Source organism: Apodemus sylvaticus, chromosome 16, assembly GCF_947179515.1.
Source record: "Apodemus sylvaticus chromosome 16, mApoSyl1.1, whole genome shotgun sequence".
NCBI lineage: Eukaryota > Metazoa > Chordata > Mammalia > Rodentia > Muridae > Apodemus > Apodemus sylvaticus.
The window spans coordinates 34,320,252-34,336,319 of NC_067487.1; the positions used below are offsets into that span (position 1 = coordinate 34,320,252).

Genomic DNA, 16,068 nt, shown 5'->3' on the forward strand with positions numbered 1-16,068 from the left:
TAATGGGTGGCTCTATTTTAGGAGGTAGGGCCAAGCTAAAAGAAGCAAGTCACTTCTACAAGGTATTAACGAAAGATAGCATGTTTGGGGTCCTGTCAGTCGGTCCATGCTTCCTAGGACCAGGAAGTAGATAATTCTGTTCCAATACACTCTTCTCGCCATATGTAGCCTCTCTTCATGCCCAAAACAGTTTCAAGTAATGCTAAAGTCTCTGAAATCATTAGACAAAATAAATATTTCTTCCCCTAAGTTGTTTGTGTCAGGTTTTGTAAGTCACAAAAAACTAACACAGTGGTGGTTTTGATATTTTTATACAAAATTTTGCCACCAGATATTACTTTGAACTTCCCTGAAATGAACACATATATTATAAATACCTAATATACACAAATAATAATAAATAGCCTGGATAGTGTAGCTAAAGCCAGCTCTGTAAGTTTTCCTAGGAAACAAATGGTTTTCTTAATGTCCTTCAAACTTTCCATGTTAGGCAGGCCACTGACTTTCAGCTCACTCTTTAAATCTGACTTAGCCTCTAAATCCTCAGCTGTTCATATACCAAATGGCAAATTGGTAAGTTAAGGCTCATTGTCTTTTTCACTCCTAACATATTCTTAATTTACCATAAACTTAAAAGCAGAATTTAGCTGGTAATCAGCAAATAACCACCACATATATATGCAACCTACCTAATATCTACATAGAATAGTTAGCGTTCAGAAATATATGTTCATGCAATATCCATGAACAAGAAATAAGAGATCTATAAATATCATGCAAAATGGAGACACTTCTTTTTCCCAAGCTCAGTTCTACTTACATGCCACTGAAAAGAAGACTGTACGCATCAGTCTGATGATGTGAAGCCAAGTAGTAGTAGTTAAAGACTCGGATCCTGAACACAGTAGAATAAACACAGATACTTAAGAAGAAGATGGAAAGGAAGCAAGCAATCTGGAAAAAAAGTAGTTAAAACCTGATTTAGGATGTTATTACTTTTTTTACTGTCACACGAATCATCATTCATCCTCAGCTACATTTCCTGATGTTGTAACATATAAATACAACAGTAGTGTCTTTTTTATAGGAAAAAGGAAATTATGAAAACAAAAATGTACATTTCAACCAGTTCAGCATCCTAGATCCTATTTAACTATTCCCTGACAACTCTAATGAAGATAGTAAGGTGCAGTTTCCCTGACAACCGAGGGCCAAAGCAACCTCACAGAACAGCTGTCTGTCCTATACTTTTTCACTCATCTTCAGCTACAGCTTAGTTTTTATAGTCTGCGTGAACTGATGGGCTGTCTGGAAGCCTGAATCATAACAGCACTGTGGAAAACTACTCCTTTCACTCTTACATGAAGAAACATGAGAAAAGACGCAGCAGTTAAAGCATGTGCACAAACAAATATATATTTATGACTGATATGAAAAAACTGACCTCAATATAAATATAGTTGTATGTTTTTTCTGCCAGCTGTATGAATACTGCAAAAAGGGATAAGACAGGAGTTGTGCTAAAGAAGGTACACTCTGACCACACAACAATCACAGAGAAGATAGACAAAACCACAGCAAGGGTCCTGTGAAACCATGGACGCAAAAGGCACTCCCAGTACCATTCTGGAAAACACAAGAAAAATACGATTAGGAAAACTAAATCAGTATGAAGTATTTGTAGTCTTTCAAAGTAGCAACAAATCAGACAATACAGAGAAAAATGCAACTTCACAGTGGAAAAACAGGCCTGACCCTAGGCAAAGATCAGCAGTGTGAGAAACTGATACCCATGAGCTTCCTTCTCTGATGCACTGAGGAGAGCATGACACCACCTCTGTGGGATTCTGCAAATGATACAAAAGCTGTATCTAATTACGAGGATACAGCAAACTCCAATTTGGAGACATCAGCAAAGACCTAGCTGTCCATAAACATCAATGTTATAAAATATACACAGAATAAAATACTTAGGACTGAAAAACTGTGTCCGATTTTAAAAAACTAAGAAATATGACAACTATGAAATATGACAAAATATACTATGTGTGCTTTATTTCTTTTTCCAAAGAATATCGCTGTCATAATTAAGTATAATTATGATATAATGTATAAGGTATGTAAAAGTAAATTATGAATGTTAACTTTCTAATTATTTTCAAGTTACACTTGAGTAGCTGAATTTTTAGAAAGTATAGACTGAAATTACCAAGGGACAAAAAGCCTTATGTGTGGAAATCTCTGAAAGATTAAGGAAAAATGTATGTGGAGAAAGAAAAAGTTAATTAATAAAGTGTTAACAGGGCTGGAGAGATGGCTCGACGGGTAAGAGCAAAAACTGTTCTCCCAAAGGTCCTGAGTTCAAATTCCAGCAACCACACGGTGGCTCACAACCATTTGTAAAGAGATCTGACGCCCTTTTCTGGTGCCTGAAGACAGTTACACTGTACTTAGCTGTAATAAATAAATCTTAAAAAAAAAAAAATAACGTGTTAACATATGAAGAACCTGGATATATGAGAATAGCTGGTAAAATACTGGATTTCTTAGGTCTGAATGCCATCCACCCATCCATCCATCGCACTGGAGACTGAATCCAGGGTTAATGTGTGCTGAAGAGATCATCTACTACTGAGTTATTGCTGCAGTAAGGCTACGCTTTCTCTTTATTTATTGGAAAGCTATGGTTCAGCCTCACTGACTCCACATTATTCCTCTTTAAACATCCATGCAGACAATTCTTTCTTCTCTCATTGTCTTCATCTCCTCTCTTCTAACGAGTTCATCTTCTAGTGCTCCCTTTAACCCAATCACTCATTCCCATAGCCTTTCCTAAACTTTTTATTGCTAACAATGGCAATTTTTCTACATAACCCAGTTCCTCACCCCAAGCAGTACCTTCATCTGTACTTCAACCATACTGACTGGTTATCAGGTCAAGCAAAATGTTTATTTCGTTTACCCTTTTACTGTTATTGAACAATTTTAATGTCCTTTCATCCTTCCTTCCTTTCCCAGCTCAGATGCCACAGTCTTTGAAGATAACTACACTCCAGTCCCAACTCCTTTCTTTACCCTCTCTTGCTTCACTGTACTTGTTTGGTTAAACAACTGTTTGATCCAACGCCTCAGTTACTTTGAGTCTGTATACATGTACACTGTATACTGCAGAACAAAGACACGCCTTTACTCTACTCTCGCCTTAAATCATCACCAACTTCAAACAGGCCCTTAGCACACCTAAAAAGAACTTAGGATAATTCTCATTTTCTTCCATATTCATTTTCCCATGTGACCATTTTGTACCTTCTTGAAAAATCTCCTGTTCTGCATTTATTGTCAGTACACTCCAAGAGAGTATAAGCAGTCAGAAGAAATCTTACCACCATTGGCTGCTACATTTTCTTATACTAATGCTGCCTATCTCACCTCCTAAAGTAAGGCTAATCTCTTCACTGTTCACTATCTCCTATCTCATCTCCACTACCAACAAATACTGCTTCAGAGTTCCCTACTGCTTCAATCATTTTCTTCTCTATAATTCCCCAATTATAAGCTATGTTTCAAACCCTCATCCCTTAACTTACCACAGATATTACCCTTATCTCTGTTCCTTTTTACTATTTATTCATTTATTTAGTTTTGGTCTCTAAGCATGTTTGATCATTTATGTAAATTGTTTATAATTATATATATACATATATATATATCTTAAAATCATAGGCAAAAATATATTAAGAAGTGTCAAAAATTTTAAAATAATCATTATGTTGAGAGAGAAATGCTACCAAGTATTGTGGAGACAATATTTCATACACTGTTAGTGAATTTAAAGGAATTTCTGTTAATATTTAGAATGCTTAGTTTTTAAAGTTTAGCTAATTAATATGGTTTTATAGTATGAAGAGTCAAAGCCATGATACACATTTATGGTGAGATCGTTAGTGAGAGTGGATACTTCAAACAGCTTCCACAAAAATTATAAAATATATTTTATGTAACCTGTTTTGTAATCAAATATTTTACTTGTATTTTTTAAATATATCACAGCTCCTGTACCTATGGCTTAGGAGTATCAGGGAAGAAAGAGCAGAAGGACCCTAAAAGCCAGAACCAGGAAGTCTGTGGTGAAGAAACAGTCTTTCCTAACTGCCTGTATAAACAAGACTGGAACAATGGATATGGTAATTAATTAATTAATGGATATGTAGACTTAGAAGAGAGAAAACTTCATGGGGTCTTTCCCTAGACAAAGAACTACAGGCAAACAATGACTTGTGGAAGAAGGAGAATTAGAAGTAAAGTAATTGTTTTAGGGTAAGTTTATCAGATATCTAATATTACCCTATGAAACAAATTAATATTCAAGTAAAAGTTAGCATTGTATTAATGAAACATACATTTTCCTTGTAGAAAAATTACTAACTTTGAAATTTATGTTAAATTACATACCAACAGTAGGATTATAAAAATATTGGATAAACCGATTTTCTGGCTCAGGTGACTGAAAGGTGTGAACGAATTGGTGAGTTGCGCTAGTTTCATTTTTTGCTACATCTTCTAGATAAAACGCCTGTTCCAAAAGAATCTGCCACTGCACTTGAGTCCGGCGGTGCCTCTGAACGGAATAAATCACCTTGAATACAGAAGAGGAATGAGCTTGTCAATATGCCTGAACAAGTAGGCCAACTTTCTGCTTCAGAACAGGGTTTGCTTTTTGTTGTCTTAATAAAACAGTACTAATGGGTTTTCTAAATGTGACCAAGTATGTTAATGTTTTGAAATGACAAATACTTCCTATTAATAGAACAGGTATAATTCTTATATCCAGTTGCTAAGAGTATCCCCATCCAGAAACACAAAGTTAAAACATTTCAACAATAACAAGAATGAGATCAAGAGTTTTAGATATATATTTCACTGGCATGCACATGTCTGGGGAGGTGCGCATGTGTGGTTGTGGGCATGTGGAAACCAAGTCCCTGCCAGGCGTCTTCTGCAGGCATTCTCCCATTTTGACACAAAGTCTCTCACTGAGCCTGGCCCTCGCAGATGAGGCAGGCTGGCCTGGCCAGGGGTCCCTCTCATCTCTGTCTCTGAGTTACTGGAACCACAGGTGCATACCACCCGGCCTGGCTTTACACACAGGTGCTGGAGATTGAGCGCAGTTCCTCACACGTGAGTTGCAAGCAGTTTAACTACCGAGCCAACATGCAGAAAGCCCTTTATAAAGGGAAACAGCCAGAACTCTAATTTACATCCTCTGATTGTATGTAAAACAGCTAAAATTAATAATTAAAGTTACCTGTTTATGCAATTTTACCAAACTTTTTTCACTTGGGTAGGTATTACGCTTTTCATCAAAATCTTCATAATCATCCATATTCCTACCCATCTTTTCCTGATAATCTGTAGGGCACTAAATAAAAAACATTTTATGAAATTTTAATGATACAAAAATTTATTTTTATTGAAAATCTTTCATCCTAAAAATTTTACATTTTCTTTAACTGACATTTCTAACTGGTAAGGTTTTCACTAGCTAACATTTTCAAGAAAATATTTCATAGGTATGTTGTTTCACACTTCTACTAATATTTTTCTTTATACTCAGGTATACTAGCTTGAGACTAGAAAAGTAGAGGGAGCTTAACAACATGGAGTAACAACTATTTGAGAAGATTATTTTAATGATAGGCACCTGATGAAACTTCAATTATTTTCCTAAATAATAAAGAAGAATCATGAAAAATATAAATTCTTAAGTCCTGAAAGTCACAGTAAGCAAAAAGGGATACAGAATTAGGGTTATCTGTCATACAACTAGTTACTTATTCCATATGTGGAGTTTTGCAAGTTTATTAACCTTCCTAAATAGGACTCAAAAACAGCAAGTAAGAGAGAAATGGTTAGAAAGTTTACTCCTCTGATCATGACTTTAGCTAAAGAAACAGTAGCTAATAATAACCAGTAAAACAGATTTAAAATACAGAAGACAAATTTCATTGGTAACTTGGGTACCTGTAATGTATTGTATGTGCTTGGCTCAGGGAGGGGGTCTACTATTAGAAGGTGCGGCCTTGTTGGAGTAGGTGTGGCCTTGTTGGAGTAGGTATATCACTGTGAGTATGGGTTTTAACACCCTGGTCCTAGCTGCCAGGAAGTCAGTCTTCTCCTAGGAGCCTTCAGATGAAGATGTACAACTCTCAGATCCCACTGCACCATGCCTGCCTGGACGCTGCCATGTTCCTGTCTTGATGATAATGGACTGAACCTCTGAACCTGTAAGGCGGCCCCAATTAAATGATATCCTTATAAGAGTTGCCTTGGTCATGGTGTCTGTTTACAGCAATAAAACCCTAACTAAGACAGAATATGAAAGGTAACTGTGCAACTTTTCAAATAATTCTTTTAGAGGCACACAAATATACCTGCAATTCAAGATATCTCCATCAAAATCATAACAGTATGGCTTATTATTAAATGTTCATGTAATTTATTTTATAATACATAAGATATACCATGAGATTATATGTGAGAAGATGGTTGCAAGGATTACTGAGACAAAGGACATGTGCTCCATTATGTTCATAGCAGCTTTATTTGTAATAGCAAGAACATGGAAACAACCCAGATGTCCCTCTACCAAAGAATGGATACAGAAAATGTGGTTCATTTACACAATGGGATACTATACAGTTATTTAAAAACAAAGACATCATAAATTTTGCAGGTAAATGGATGGAACTAGAAAATATCATCCTGACCCAAAAGGATAGGCATGCTATGTTCTCACTGAGAAGTGGATATTAGCCAAGAAATACAGAATACTTATAATATACCCCACAAACCCAAAGAAATAAACAAGAAGGAAGGCCCAAGTAAGGATGCTTTAATCACACTTAGAAGGAGAAACAAAACAGTAATAAGAGACAGAGGAGGCAAAGGAGCTAGAGGGAGGGAGGGAACTGGGGGTTGGATTAGGGGGTGGAGAATGCAAAGGCAGGATCAGGTTGGGGAAGAGATAGAAGAGAGTCCCAGTGGGCCACGAGAATGAATGGAAATCTGCAGCTGCCAAGGGTTGGGATTGGAGGTGGATTTCTAGGAAGTCCCAGAGACCTGGGAAATGGGAGGCTCCCAGGAATTAACACAGGTGACCTTTGATGCCTAACAGTATGGACATGGAACCTGAAGAGCCCACCTCCTGTAGCCAGATAAGACCCTCAGTGGAAGGATAGGGACACCAACCCACTCACAAAACTTTTGACCCAAAATCTGTCCCATCTAAAAGAGAAGCAGGAATGGAGCAGAAACCTAAGGAAAGGCCAATGAATAACTAGCCCAATCTGAAACTCATCCCATAGGCAGGCACCAATCCCTGACATTACTGATGATACTCAGTTATGCTTGTAAACAGGAGCCTAGCATAACTGTCCTTTGAGAGACTCTACCCAGCAACTGACTGAAACTGAAGCAGAGACCCTCAGCCAAACATAGACGGAGGTTGGGGACACTTATGAAAGAGTTGGGGGAAGGACTGAAGGCTCAGAAGGAGATGGGAATCTCACAGGAAGACAAACAGAGTAAACAAACCTGGGCTCCTGGGAGCTCTCAGAATCTGAGCCAACAACCAAAGAACTTACACAGGCTGGAATGAGGCCCTCCTGCACATTTGTAGCAGACAGGCAGCTCACTCTTCATGGCTGTCCTGTCTGGCCTCCGTGGGAGAGGATGCACATAATCTGATAGACCTGACAGGCCAGGGTAGGAGGGTTGCCGGGGCTGGGAGGTGGGGGCAACCCTCTCAGAGGAGAAGGGGAGGGAGTTGGGAGGAAGGGATTCTGATAGAGGAATCAGGAGGAGAAGCAGCTTTTGAGATGTAAACAAATTAATTAAAGGCAATTCCTGAGATCCTAGCCTATTTTCCTACAGGAGATATGCTTTCAATGATAATACATGATGGCACTGTAAATATGTGCCTACATCACTGTGCCTTGGCAATTGCTGTAGGGTATTCCAATTATGTTCAAAATTCTTCACGTTTCAAAGTAAAATGCTGCCAATAATTACTACTAAACTTAAAACAGCAGAAAAAATCTATATATAAATTACTCTTTGTTTATGGTAAAGATTTACATGAAAATCCATCTGGAAAACCTTAACAATATATACTTTAATCACACTTTGCTAGGTGAAATATTAATTTACAGTAGTATGTAAGAATTTACTTCTCAAGAACGAGAGGAACAATATAATATGATTACCTTTTTAAGTATCGTGTCAACACATTTTCTCAATGGGTGGTTATACTTGATGCTCTCATTTACTTTACGAACCTCCTATAAAAACAGTAAAAGAAAGATATTTAGGTTTCTATACATTTTACATGAGAGTTCACATTAAGTCCCAGATTTTATATATTTTTTTAAAGATTTATTTATTATTATATATAAGCACACTGTAGCTGTCTTCAGACACACCAGAAGAGGGTGTCAGACCTCATTACAGATGGTTGTAAGTCACCGTGTGGTTGCTGGGATTTGAACTCAGGACCTTTGGAAGAGCAGTCAGTGCTCTTAACTGCTGAGCCATCTCTCTAGCCCCAAGTCCCAGATTTTAATTTCAGCTCAAATTATTTAGCATTATAAGAAGTCTTTTTCACGGAATAAAATTTATTAAGAACAGTTACAAAATGAAGTATTCAAATAGCTCTATTTATATTCTCACTGTATGGATTTCGAAATTTCTTCCTCCGCTGTTTGCTTATTTCATATATCACAGTGGCCAAGCATTATTTAACAGTTCAAAAGTTTATAATGCATGTGTGTATGTAAAGCCCAACCAATGGATTTTGAAGAAAATCTATTTTGTGCAAGACCAGGAAGAAAATCAGAGTCTTCCTGAGCACGCACCCTGTGGCAACCCACCCCTTAGCAACACCCGTCAAGCTACTGCAGAGGGTCAAGGTTCATGTAAAACTTAAGGTATCCTACAGAGAAGAGATAACTTAGTCATCCTGTTTGTCAGTGGTTTTTGTCCCCCTGTTCAGTTTCTGCAGATTACACCAGAAATGCAGTTGTTAAAATATTAACTTGCTGACTGGTATGGAAATTCCCCAAGCTTGCTGGCACCACAACACATACTCCTCACCCTAGACTCAGGCTCTCACTCTGACCCGCTGTGACAGGGATGGTGAGAGGCCTCGCTCTAGAGCTTGTAATAAAGACCCTTACGTGTTTACATGGGAATTGGCTCCTCAGTGGTCGTCGGGGTACTTGCAGCTTGGGCAAAGCATGTGTAAGTAAGCATATAGTTTAAATTTTCCCATTGGGGCTGACAATGTTCCTTTCAAAAGCCAAATAACATCTAACAAAAACCTCAACATGGGTATGAGAAGTCCTTTTTTTGAGTTGTTGGTCAAGGCTAGCATATTGTTATTACCTTAAAATCTCTATTTCTGAAGATACTGTGCATTTAAGACATAGGGCCCAGAAACCCCTGGGCTAGAACTGATTTGAAATCCTCATCCCTGAGCTAGCTTTGTTGTACCAGAAGATGCCATGATAGCTTCCAACGGAGGGAAGTGAGCAACTGTCCAACCCAGCTATGATGCTTATGAACCCTGACAATGGACAGCATGCATGATAACCACTTGCCTTTGACCCACAGACAAGTGTAGTTCCACCCTTCTCAAAGAACCTTCTAGTTCTAACAGAAAACCACAACGAATCAAATGCTTAGTTTTAGAGCCCAGTCTGAAGTGATACATCTACAATACAATTCTCTCACTCAGGCTTAGGGATCATTGTGGGGGTCAGGGGTCAGGGGTCAGGGGCAAAAGACTGTAAGAGCCAGAGGATCCCTGCCAGAGGATCAGGGAGTTCCTGTGGGACTGTGCCTCCTACACCTGTCACAAGCTACACCCACGAAGTCTCACCAACATGTCTGCATAAACATGAGCTGAACAAGGACAGCAGTAACAGCCATGCTAATGTGGATGAGGAACGCCCAAGAATCCTCCACCCTAAAGAACTGCAAGCAACCAAGGAATGCTGAGAGCCGGCTAATTAAGTCTTTCCCGGGAAGAAAGAACATACCAATTGGCTATCCAGTACCTAAATACAAACAACATTATACAGACTGAGCAGCCTGTATTTAGAACATATATGTTTACACATACACACATATATACAACAGATGTATATAACAACAATTAATTTAAAAAGAAGTCATGATTTGAAAGAGAGAAATGAGGAACAAGTAGGAGTGACTGGAAATAAAAGAGGGAAGGAGTGAATGATGTAATTATCTCAAAAAATAAAAGAAATAATACAAAGAATTCACAAAGGATCTGTCAAGCTTTATATTTCTAAAAGAAGAGGATTAAATTATTCTACCTTGCTGATCAAAATCAATTGTCCTATTATTGATTAACATCAATTAGCATAGGAAGCAGAAAAGACTTATTTTGTCACAAAGTGCCCACTGCTTCCAAACAACAGAGTATTCTAGAGTACTCACAACTTCCTAACTTATTCCTTGTTTACTGAGCCACTCTACTTGTTGGAGTGTGCTGGCTAAAAGACTACCACGTAAAAGGCAAAGATCCATATTGACTGTCAATTCCTCTGCATCAAGAATCATCTTAGACACAAATCTCTGGGCATATCTGTGAGGAGCTCTCTATCTGTGTTAGCCGAGGTAGCTGCACCATTCCATGGGCTGGCACTGGCTGTGGTGTGCACTCGATGGAGGAAGCCAGCTACATGAAGAATTCATCACTCTGCTTGCTGATTGTGGACACAACGCAGTGTCTCGTGTTCCTCTTGCCATGCCTTTCCTGATGCACTATATGCTGACAAAACTGTGAGCCAGAATAAGTCCTTCTTCCTTAAACTGTTTGCACAGGTATTTTATCATGCCAACAAGAAAAGTAACTAATAGAGAAATGTAGAAGCCGGATCATTACCGTGATAAAGCTGACCATAGCTCTTTGGAACTATGGCCTTGAGAGGACCTGGAATTGCTATAAGCAAAGCTTAATGGACTATTCCGGTGGGAGTTCAGAGACAAGAATACGGAGAGAAACAAAGGTGTGTAGGGTCAACTCATGCAGCTTCAGGGGGGACAGCAGCCATGCTTCTTCATTCTGGCATTCTGCCCATGTCCTGAGAAGCTAGACAAGACTGAATTGAAAAGTAATGGACTACTTTAATTAAATTATTTATTTGCTGTAAACACATGTATGAGCTTAGGCAAGGCTGTGGTTTCCTAGGCAACTTTCTTTCACACATGTGCGTATAATGCATTTGATCAAACCCACCCCTCAGACACACTACCCCTCCCCCCTTATGCTCTCCACCACCTTTCTTCCCAACATCATAGGTTCTTGGTTCTCTGAAATCCAGAGTACGCTTAGGGCTTCCTGAATGGATAGAGAAATAGGAGTGTCTGTGCAAGTACTGAAACCTTTCAGAGACCATATCTTTGTAGAAAACAGACTCCCCTTATCCCTGTAGCCATGAATTATCAAAAGGGCTCCTCGGCTACGAGTGCGACTTGATGGCCCCTCTCCCATTCATGCTGGGATTCCAGCCAGTTTGATCTCTTACACGTAACCACAGCTGCTGGGAATCCACGTGGACTAATTTCTTTGATGGTAGAAATTTCAAGACAGCATAGCATTCAAATTATATCATGACTATTGCTCGCTGTTTTTATTCAGTTCTACAGTGAGAGATTAAAAAGATAGGGATTGGGTTTGGAGAAGAAAAGTATGCAAACTATAAAGTTAGAAGAACTAAGAAAGAAGATCTGAAGACAAAAATCCCTCCACTGAAGACTGTGAAAATGCAAAATCATTTGAAAACAGAATCTGAACAATGAACGCCACTAACGGGGTTTCCTAGTCCAGAAGAACAGACTACACAGAAACCATAGCAGCTATGGTCCAAAATGGCTGAGTTTCTTCTTGACTTGGCAGCAGAAGGTGGCTATTCCATCCACATGGTAAAGGTTTCACAGGCACAAAGAATGAAAGAGTAAGAGTGCCCTAGAGGGAGTCAGACTGCCTGTAAGAAGGCCTACGGGGCCACTTGTATGAGACAGTGAAGGTGAAGTCTAGGTTGAAATGGAAACTCAAGGATGTTGTGCTGGGACCAGGGGAGGAAACCATTGGCATATACCAGACAAATCCAAGAGACTAAGGCAGAACTGGAGGAGAGAGGTTACACAAGCTCTTTGGGGCCCAGACAATTCTATCATAAATCCCAGATTCCTGACACAGAATTAATAGGATTTAGTATTTTCCTGCTGGGTTATGTTCCTGCTTTAATATAAACTTTCCTTACTATGCCCCTGTTCTTTCCTTTTGGGGTGTGAATGTTTAGTCTGCACCATCATATGTTAGAAGTACATACTTCTTTTAGGCTGTACAGGGACTCACATTTAAGGAATTGCTCAAGACTCAAAGGAGACTCTGAACTTACCATTTTGAACAATGTTGGAACTGTTAAAGACTATAGATATTTATATATTTATTTTATATATTATTTATATTTAAATATAAAGACTGTATTTAAAATTAGACTTTGTGCATTTTGCATTATGAGATGACCATGAGCTTATGGGGATAAGTTATGGCTTAAAAGTGATGTTTGGAATCACGTTGACAATGGGTAGACTAGTGATGGGCAGACTTATATTGACTGTCAACTTGAAAAGATCTGGAATGACTCTGGAGACAGATCTGTGAGCATCTCTGTGAAGGATTTTCCACATTAGGTTAATTGAGGTGGGAAGAACTGTACTGACTTCGTCTGAATAAACAGGAGAACGTAAGCTGAGCAACAATATTTCTGGCTTTGTCTCCCAGCAGTAGACCCTGCGCCCTCACACTCCTGTTACCACGCTTTCCTTGCCATGATCGACTATCCCGTCAAATTGTAAGTACAAATAATCTCATCTTTCTGTAAGCTGTTTTTGTCAATTATTTTATCACATCAATGAAAACAGTAACCAATGCAACAAAGGATTGTCAGTCAATTTCACTGACAAAGGTCTGGTGATAAGTAAGTGTTTGAATAAATATTAAAAGGCAAAAAGAGGTAGAGGAAAAAGCCTAGTGGGTATGATAATGCCATATAAACATGAAGATCTAGGGTCATATCCCCAGAATCCTGGTAAAAAGCCAGGGATAGAGATGCTCTCTTGTAACCCTTGAACTGTAGAAGTGGGAAGAGAGGGAGCCCTGAAGCTCACTGGCGAGCCAGGCTAGATAAAACAATGTGCTTCAGGTTCAGAGAGATACCCTATCTCAAAAAATGTAGGCTGACATCAATCACAAAAAATATGCACTACTCAACTTGGGTATCCAGATGTGTCCACATATGCACAAACATCATTACCAAGTAAACCACACAGAGAAAGGGGAGGGAAGAAAAAGGGTAGGTTAGGAAGAGAGTCTTTAAAATTAGTATTTCCTAGGAGTCACAATAGCCTAGACTATTTGTTAGTTAAAATGGTAGAGTCACTGTTCTATAAGCAGCAGGAGGAGGAAGAGGAGGAGGAAGAGGAGGAGGAAGAAGAGGAGGAGGAAGAAGAGGAAGAAAAAGAGGAGGAAAAGGCCCCACATGCTACAGTCTTAGAATAAAGAGAGAACAAAAGGAATTTAAAAAGAACATTTGGAGTGTTAGAGAATAGCTATAGGTGAGAGAGAATGAAAAGCTGAGAAACCATCTGATATACTAAGAAAATAATGAAAAAGATGTATATACCAGAGTCACTTTAATATGTGAAGCTTTCTTGTTAGCAAACAGAAAAAAAAACCCAAGAATTCAAAATAAAACTGAACTATAAATATGTAAAAGAATATTCAAGGTTCAAAATAAACTTGCGAATTCCAAATGAGTTTTTTAAATAAAATTATAAAACATTTATATTATGTAATAAAGTAAGATCGTAGCAAAACCAACATCATATACAGTAAAAAAAAAACGTGCTCTGTTTGGAGAGTAACTTTCCAGTAAGTATGAAAATCTAATATATGCATACTCTGAAAAATTTATACCAATAACACTGCTCCTGTAAGGGACTCAGCTCACTGAGGAAAACAGACAAACAAAAAGGATATAGAAATGCTATAAAAGCAAAGCACAGGTCACTCAGGATGACTACAGTTGAGTTTAGTAGTCTTTCTGATGAACTGATCATTTAAGTAAAACAAAACAAAATGAGTAATACTCAGTCAACTAAATGGAAAATAAGAATATCCCAAGGAGGGACAAGGACAGTGAGTACAAATCTCCAGACAGAAATGAACACACTGAATTACAGAAAAAGAACAGCATGACTACAGAAAAATGACAATAAATGCCTGGTTAGCATGTGATCTGAGAAACATGCCCAAAACCTCCCAGAAATCTAACTAGCAATTAATTCTCAGCTGTGTTCATTCTTAATACATGAGTGGCAAGATTAGATTTGGTTTTCATTTTTAGGTTTTTTGATGTACTTTATTTTAAATTTTTGAGACAGGTTTCCCTATACAGCTCAAGCTGGACTTGAATTTGCCATGTAACTCAGGCTGGCTTGAAGTCACCTCCTTCACCCACCTGGGATTACAAGCATTCTGTGTTAAGATGTTCAGATCACACTTGTATTTCCAAAAGGTCACTCTGTATGCTATTACACTGTATTTTTCCATTTATAAGTTTCTTTAAAGTTTGTAATTGGTACACATTTATTTACTTCAAAAATTAGCTACATAATCTAACCATATATGTAAAATATATTTTTCTTGAAATTATTTGGCTGCATTAAACAAAACCATGAACTGAAACAGCTAACTTTTCACATTAGCTATATATCTGTTATAAGTTTAAGGTTTATTCAACAGTTAATTTTTAAAGTTTGGGAGGATATAAAACATTAGCTTGGTTAGGAGGCTAATGCTTTATCTACAAAACTGGTATTTGACTAGAATCTTGTCAACTATCAACATTCTAACAATTCTTGAAATCCCTACTCAAATTTTATTTTTCTGACCTCTCCAGATTTTGTGAAGCCTCTCCATATTAAGCACTTCAAGTATACTTTTATCATACACTCTAAGGGAATGTTGGTCCTCTATCCTAGACAGTTACTATAGCCATGAGCATTCTGCTATCTATGTAGGATTGTCACTTTTTTAAAACATCCATTAAAAAAGAATGCTGTCAATCAGACACAGTGGCATGAGCCTGTTATCTTACAGTAGACTATATAGGGAAACAGCAATATCCTGTCTCAAATAAAAACAGGGAGAAAGAGAGAGAGGAGTGGGGAGGAAGAGAAGGAAGGGAGGGAAGGAGGCAAGGATGGAAGGGAGTTGGAGAAGGGGAAAGAATACATAGGAATGAGGAAGTAAAGAAACGGGAACAAAAGAGGAGGGGAAAGGGTGCCTCCTGTTTTATATGTGACTTTTTCTCATAAAAAATGTTTAAATCCTACCACTTTCAGCATATGAATAGTATGCTGAAGTAACACACAAGCACAAATGCCAGGTTTTAACTTTCATGTCTTTTTCCTAAGGGTTCCTATCTGATAACAGAACACCTCTATATCATTCAGACACTCATGGTTCATCTGAGCTGGCTCAGCGAGGTAAGCATGCAGTCCTACAGCTACTCAGGAGGCTGAGGCAGCTGGATCACAAATACAGAGTGAGTTGATAGTCTAGGCACCTGCAAGACACCTGTCACTATCTCAGATGGATGGATAGATGGATGGATGGATGGATGGATGGATGGATGGATGGATGGATGATGGACAGACAGATGGGCGGACGGACAGACGAATGGACAAAAGTAATGAAGAGGCTGGGGATATAGTACATGGTATGCAAACAACAGGTGTATGTGATATGCTCACTTCAATCACTAAAAATGTAAGAAGGCAAACAAAACACCCCAAAACAATACATTTGGCATGTATTTGTTGAAGAAACAGCAAATCAACTGGCAAAATCTAAATTTTTCAAATCTGCAACAACTTCATTTAATGCCAACTTTTGGGCAGAACACTAACAAA

General features: G+C 38.3%; 1 protein-coding gene across 1 annotated transcript in view; it reads right to left on the reverse strand.

The window, feature by feature from the left end:
- The window catches only part of Lmbrd2 (LMBR1 domain containing 2), an 81,716-nt gene that overhangs the window by 43,015 nt on the left and 22,633 nt on the right, over positions 1 to 16,068 (reverse strand). The window contains exons 7-11 of the mRNA XM_052159430.1: positions 8,265 to 8,339; positions 5,306 to 5,419; positions 4,453 to 4,636; positions 1,445 to 1,626; positions 821 to 954 (exon numbers count right to left, since the gene is read on the reverse strand). Of these exons, the coding sequence (XP_052015390.1) occupies positions 821 to 954; positions 1,445 to 1,626; positions 4,453 to 4,636; positions 5,306 to 5,419; positions 8,265 to 8,339 (689 nt within the window). The remainder of the gene's footprint in view (positions 1 to 820; positions 955 to 1,444; positions 1,627 to 4,452; positions 4,637 to 5,305; positions 5,420 to 8,264; positions 8,340 to 16,068) is intronic.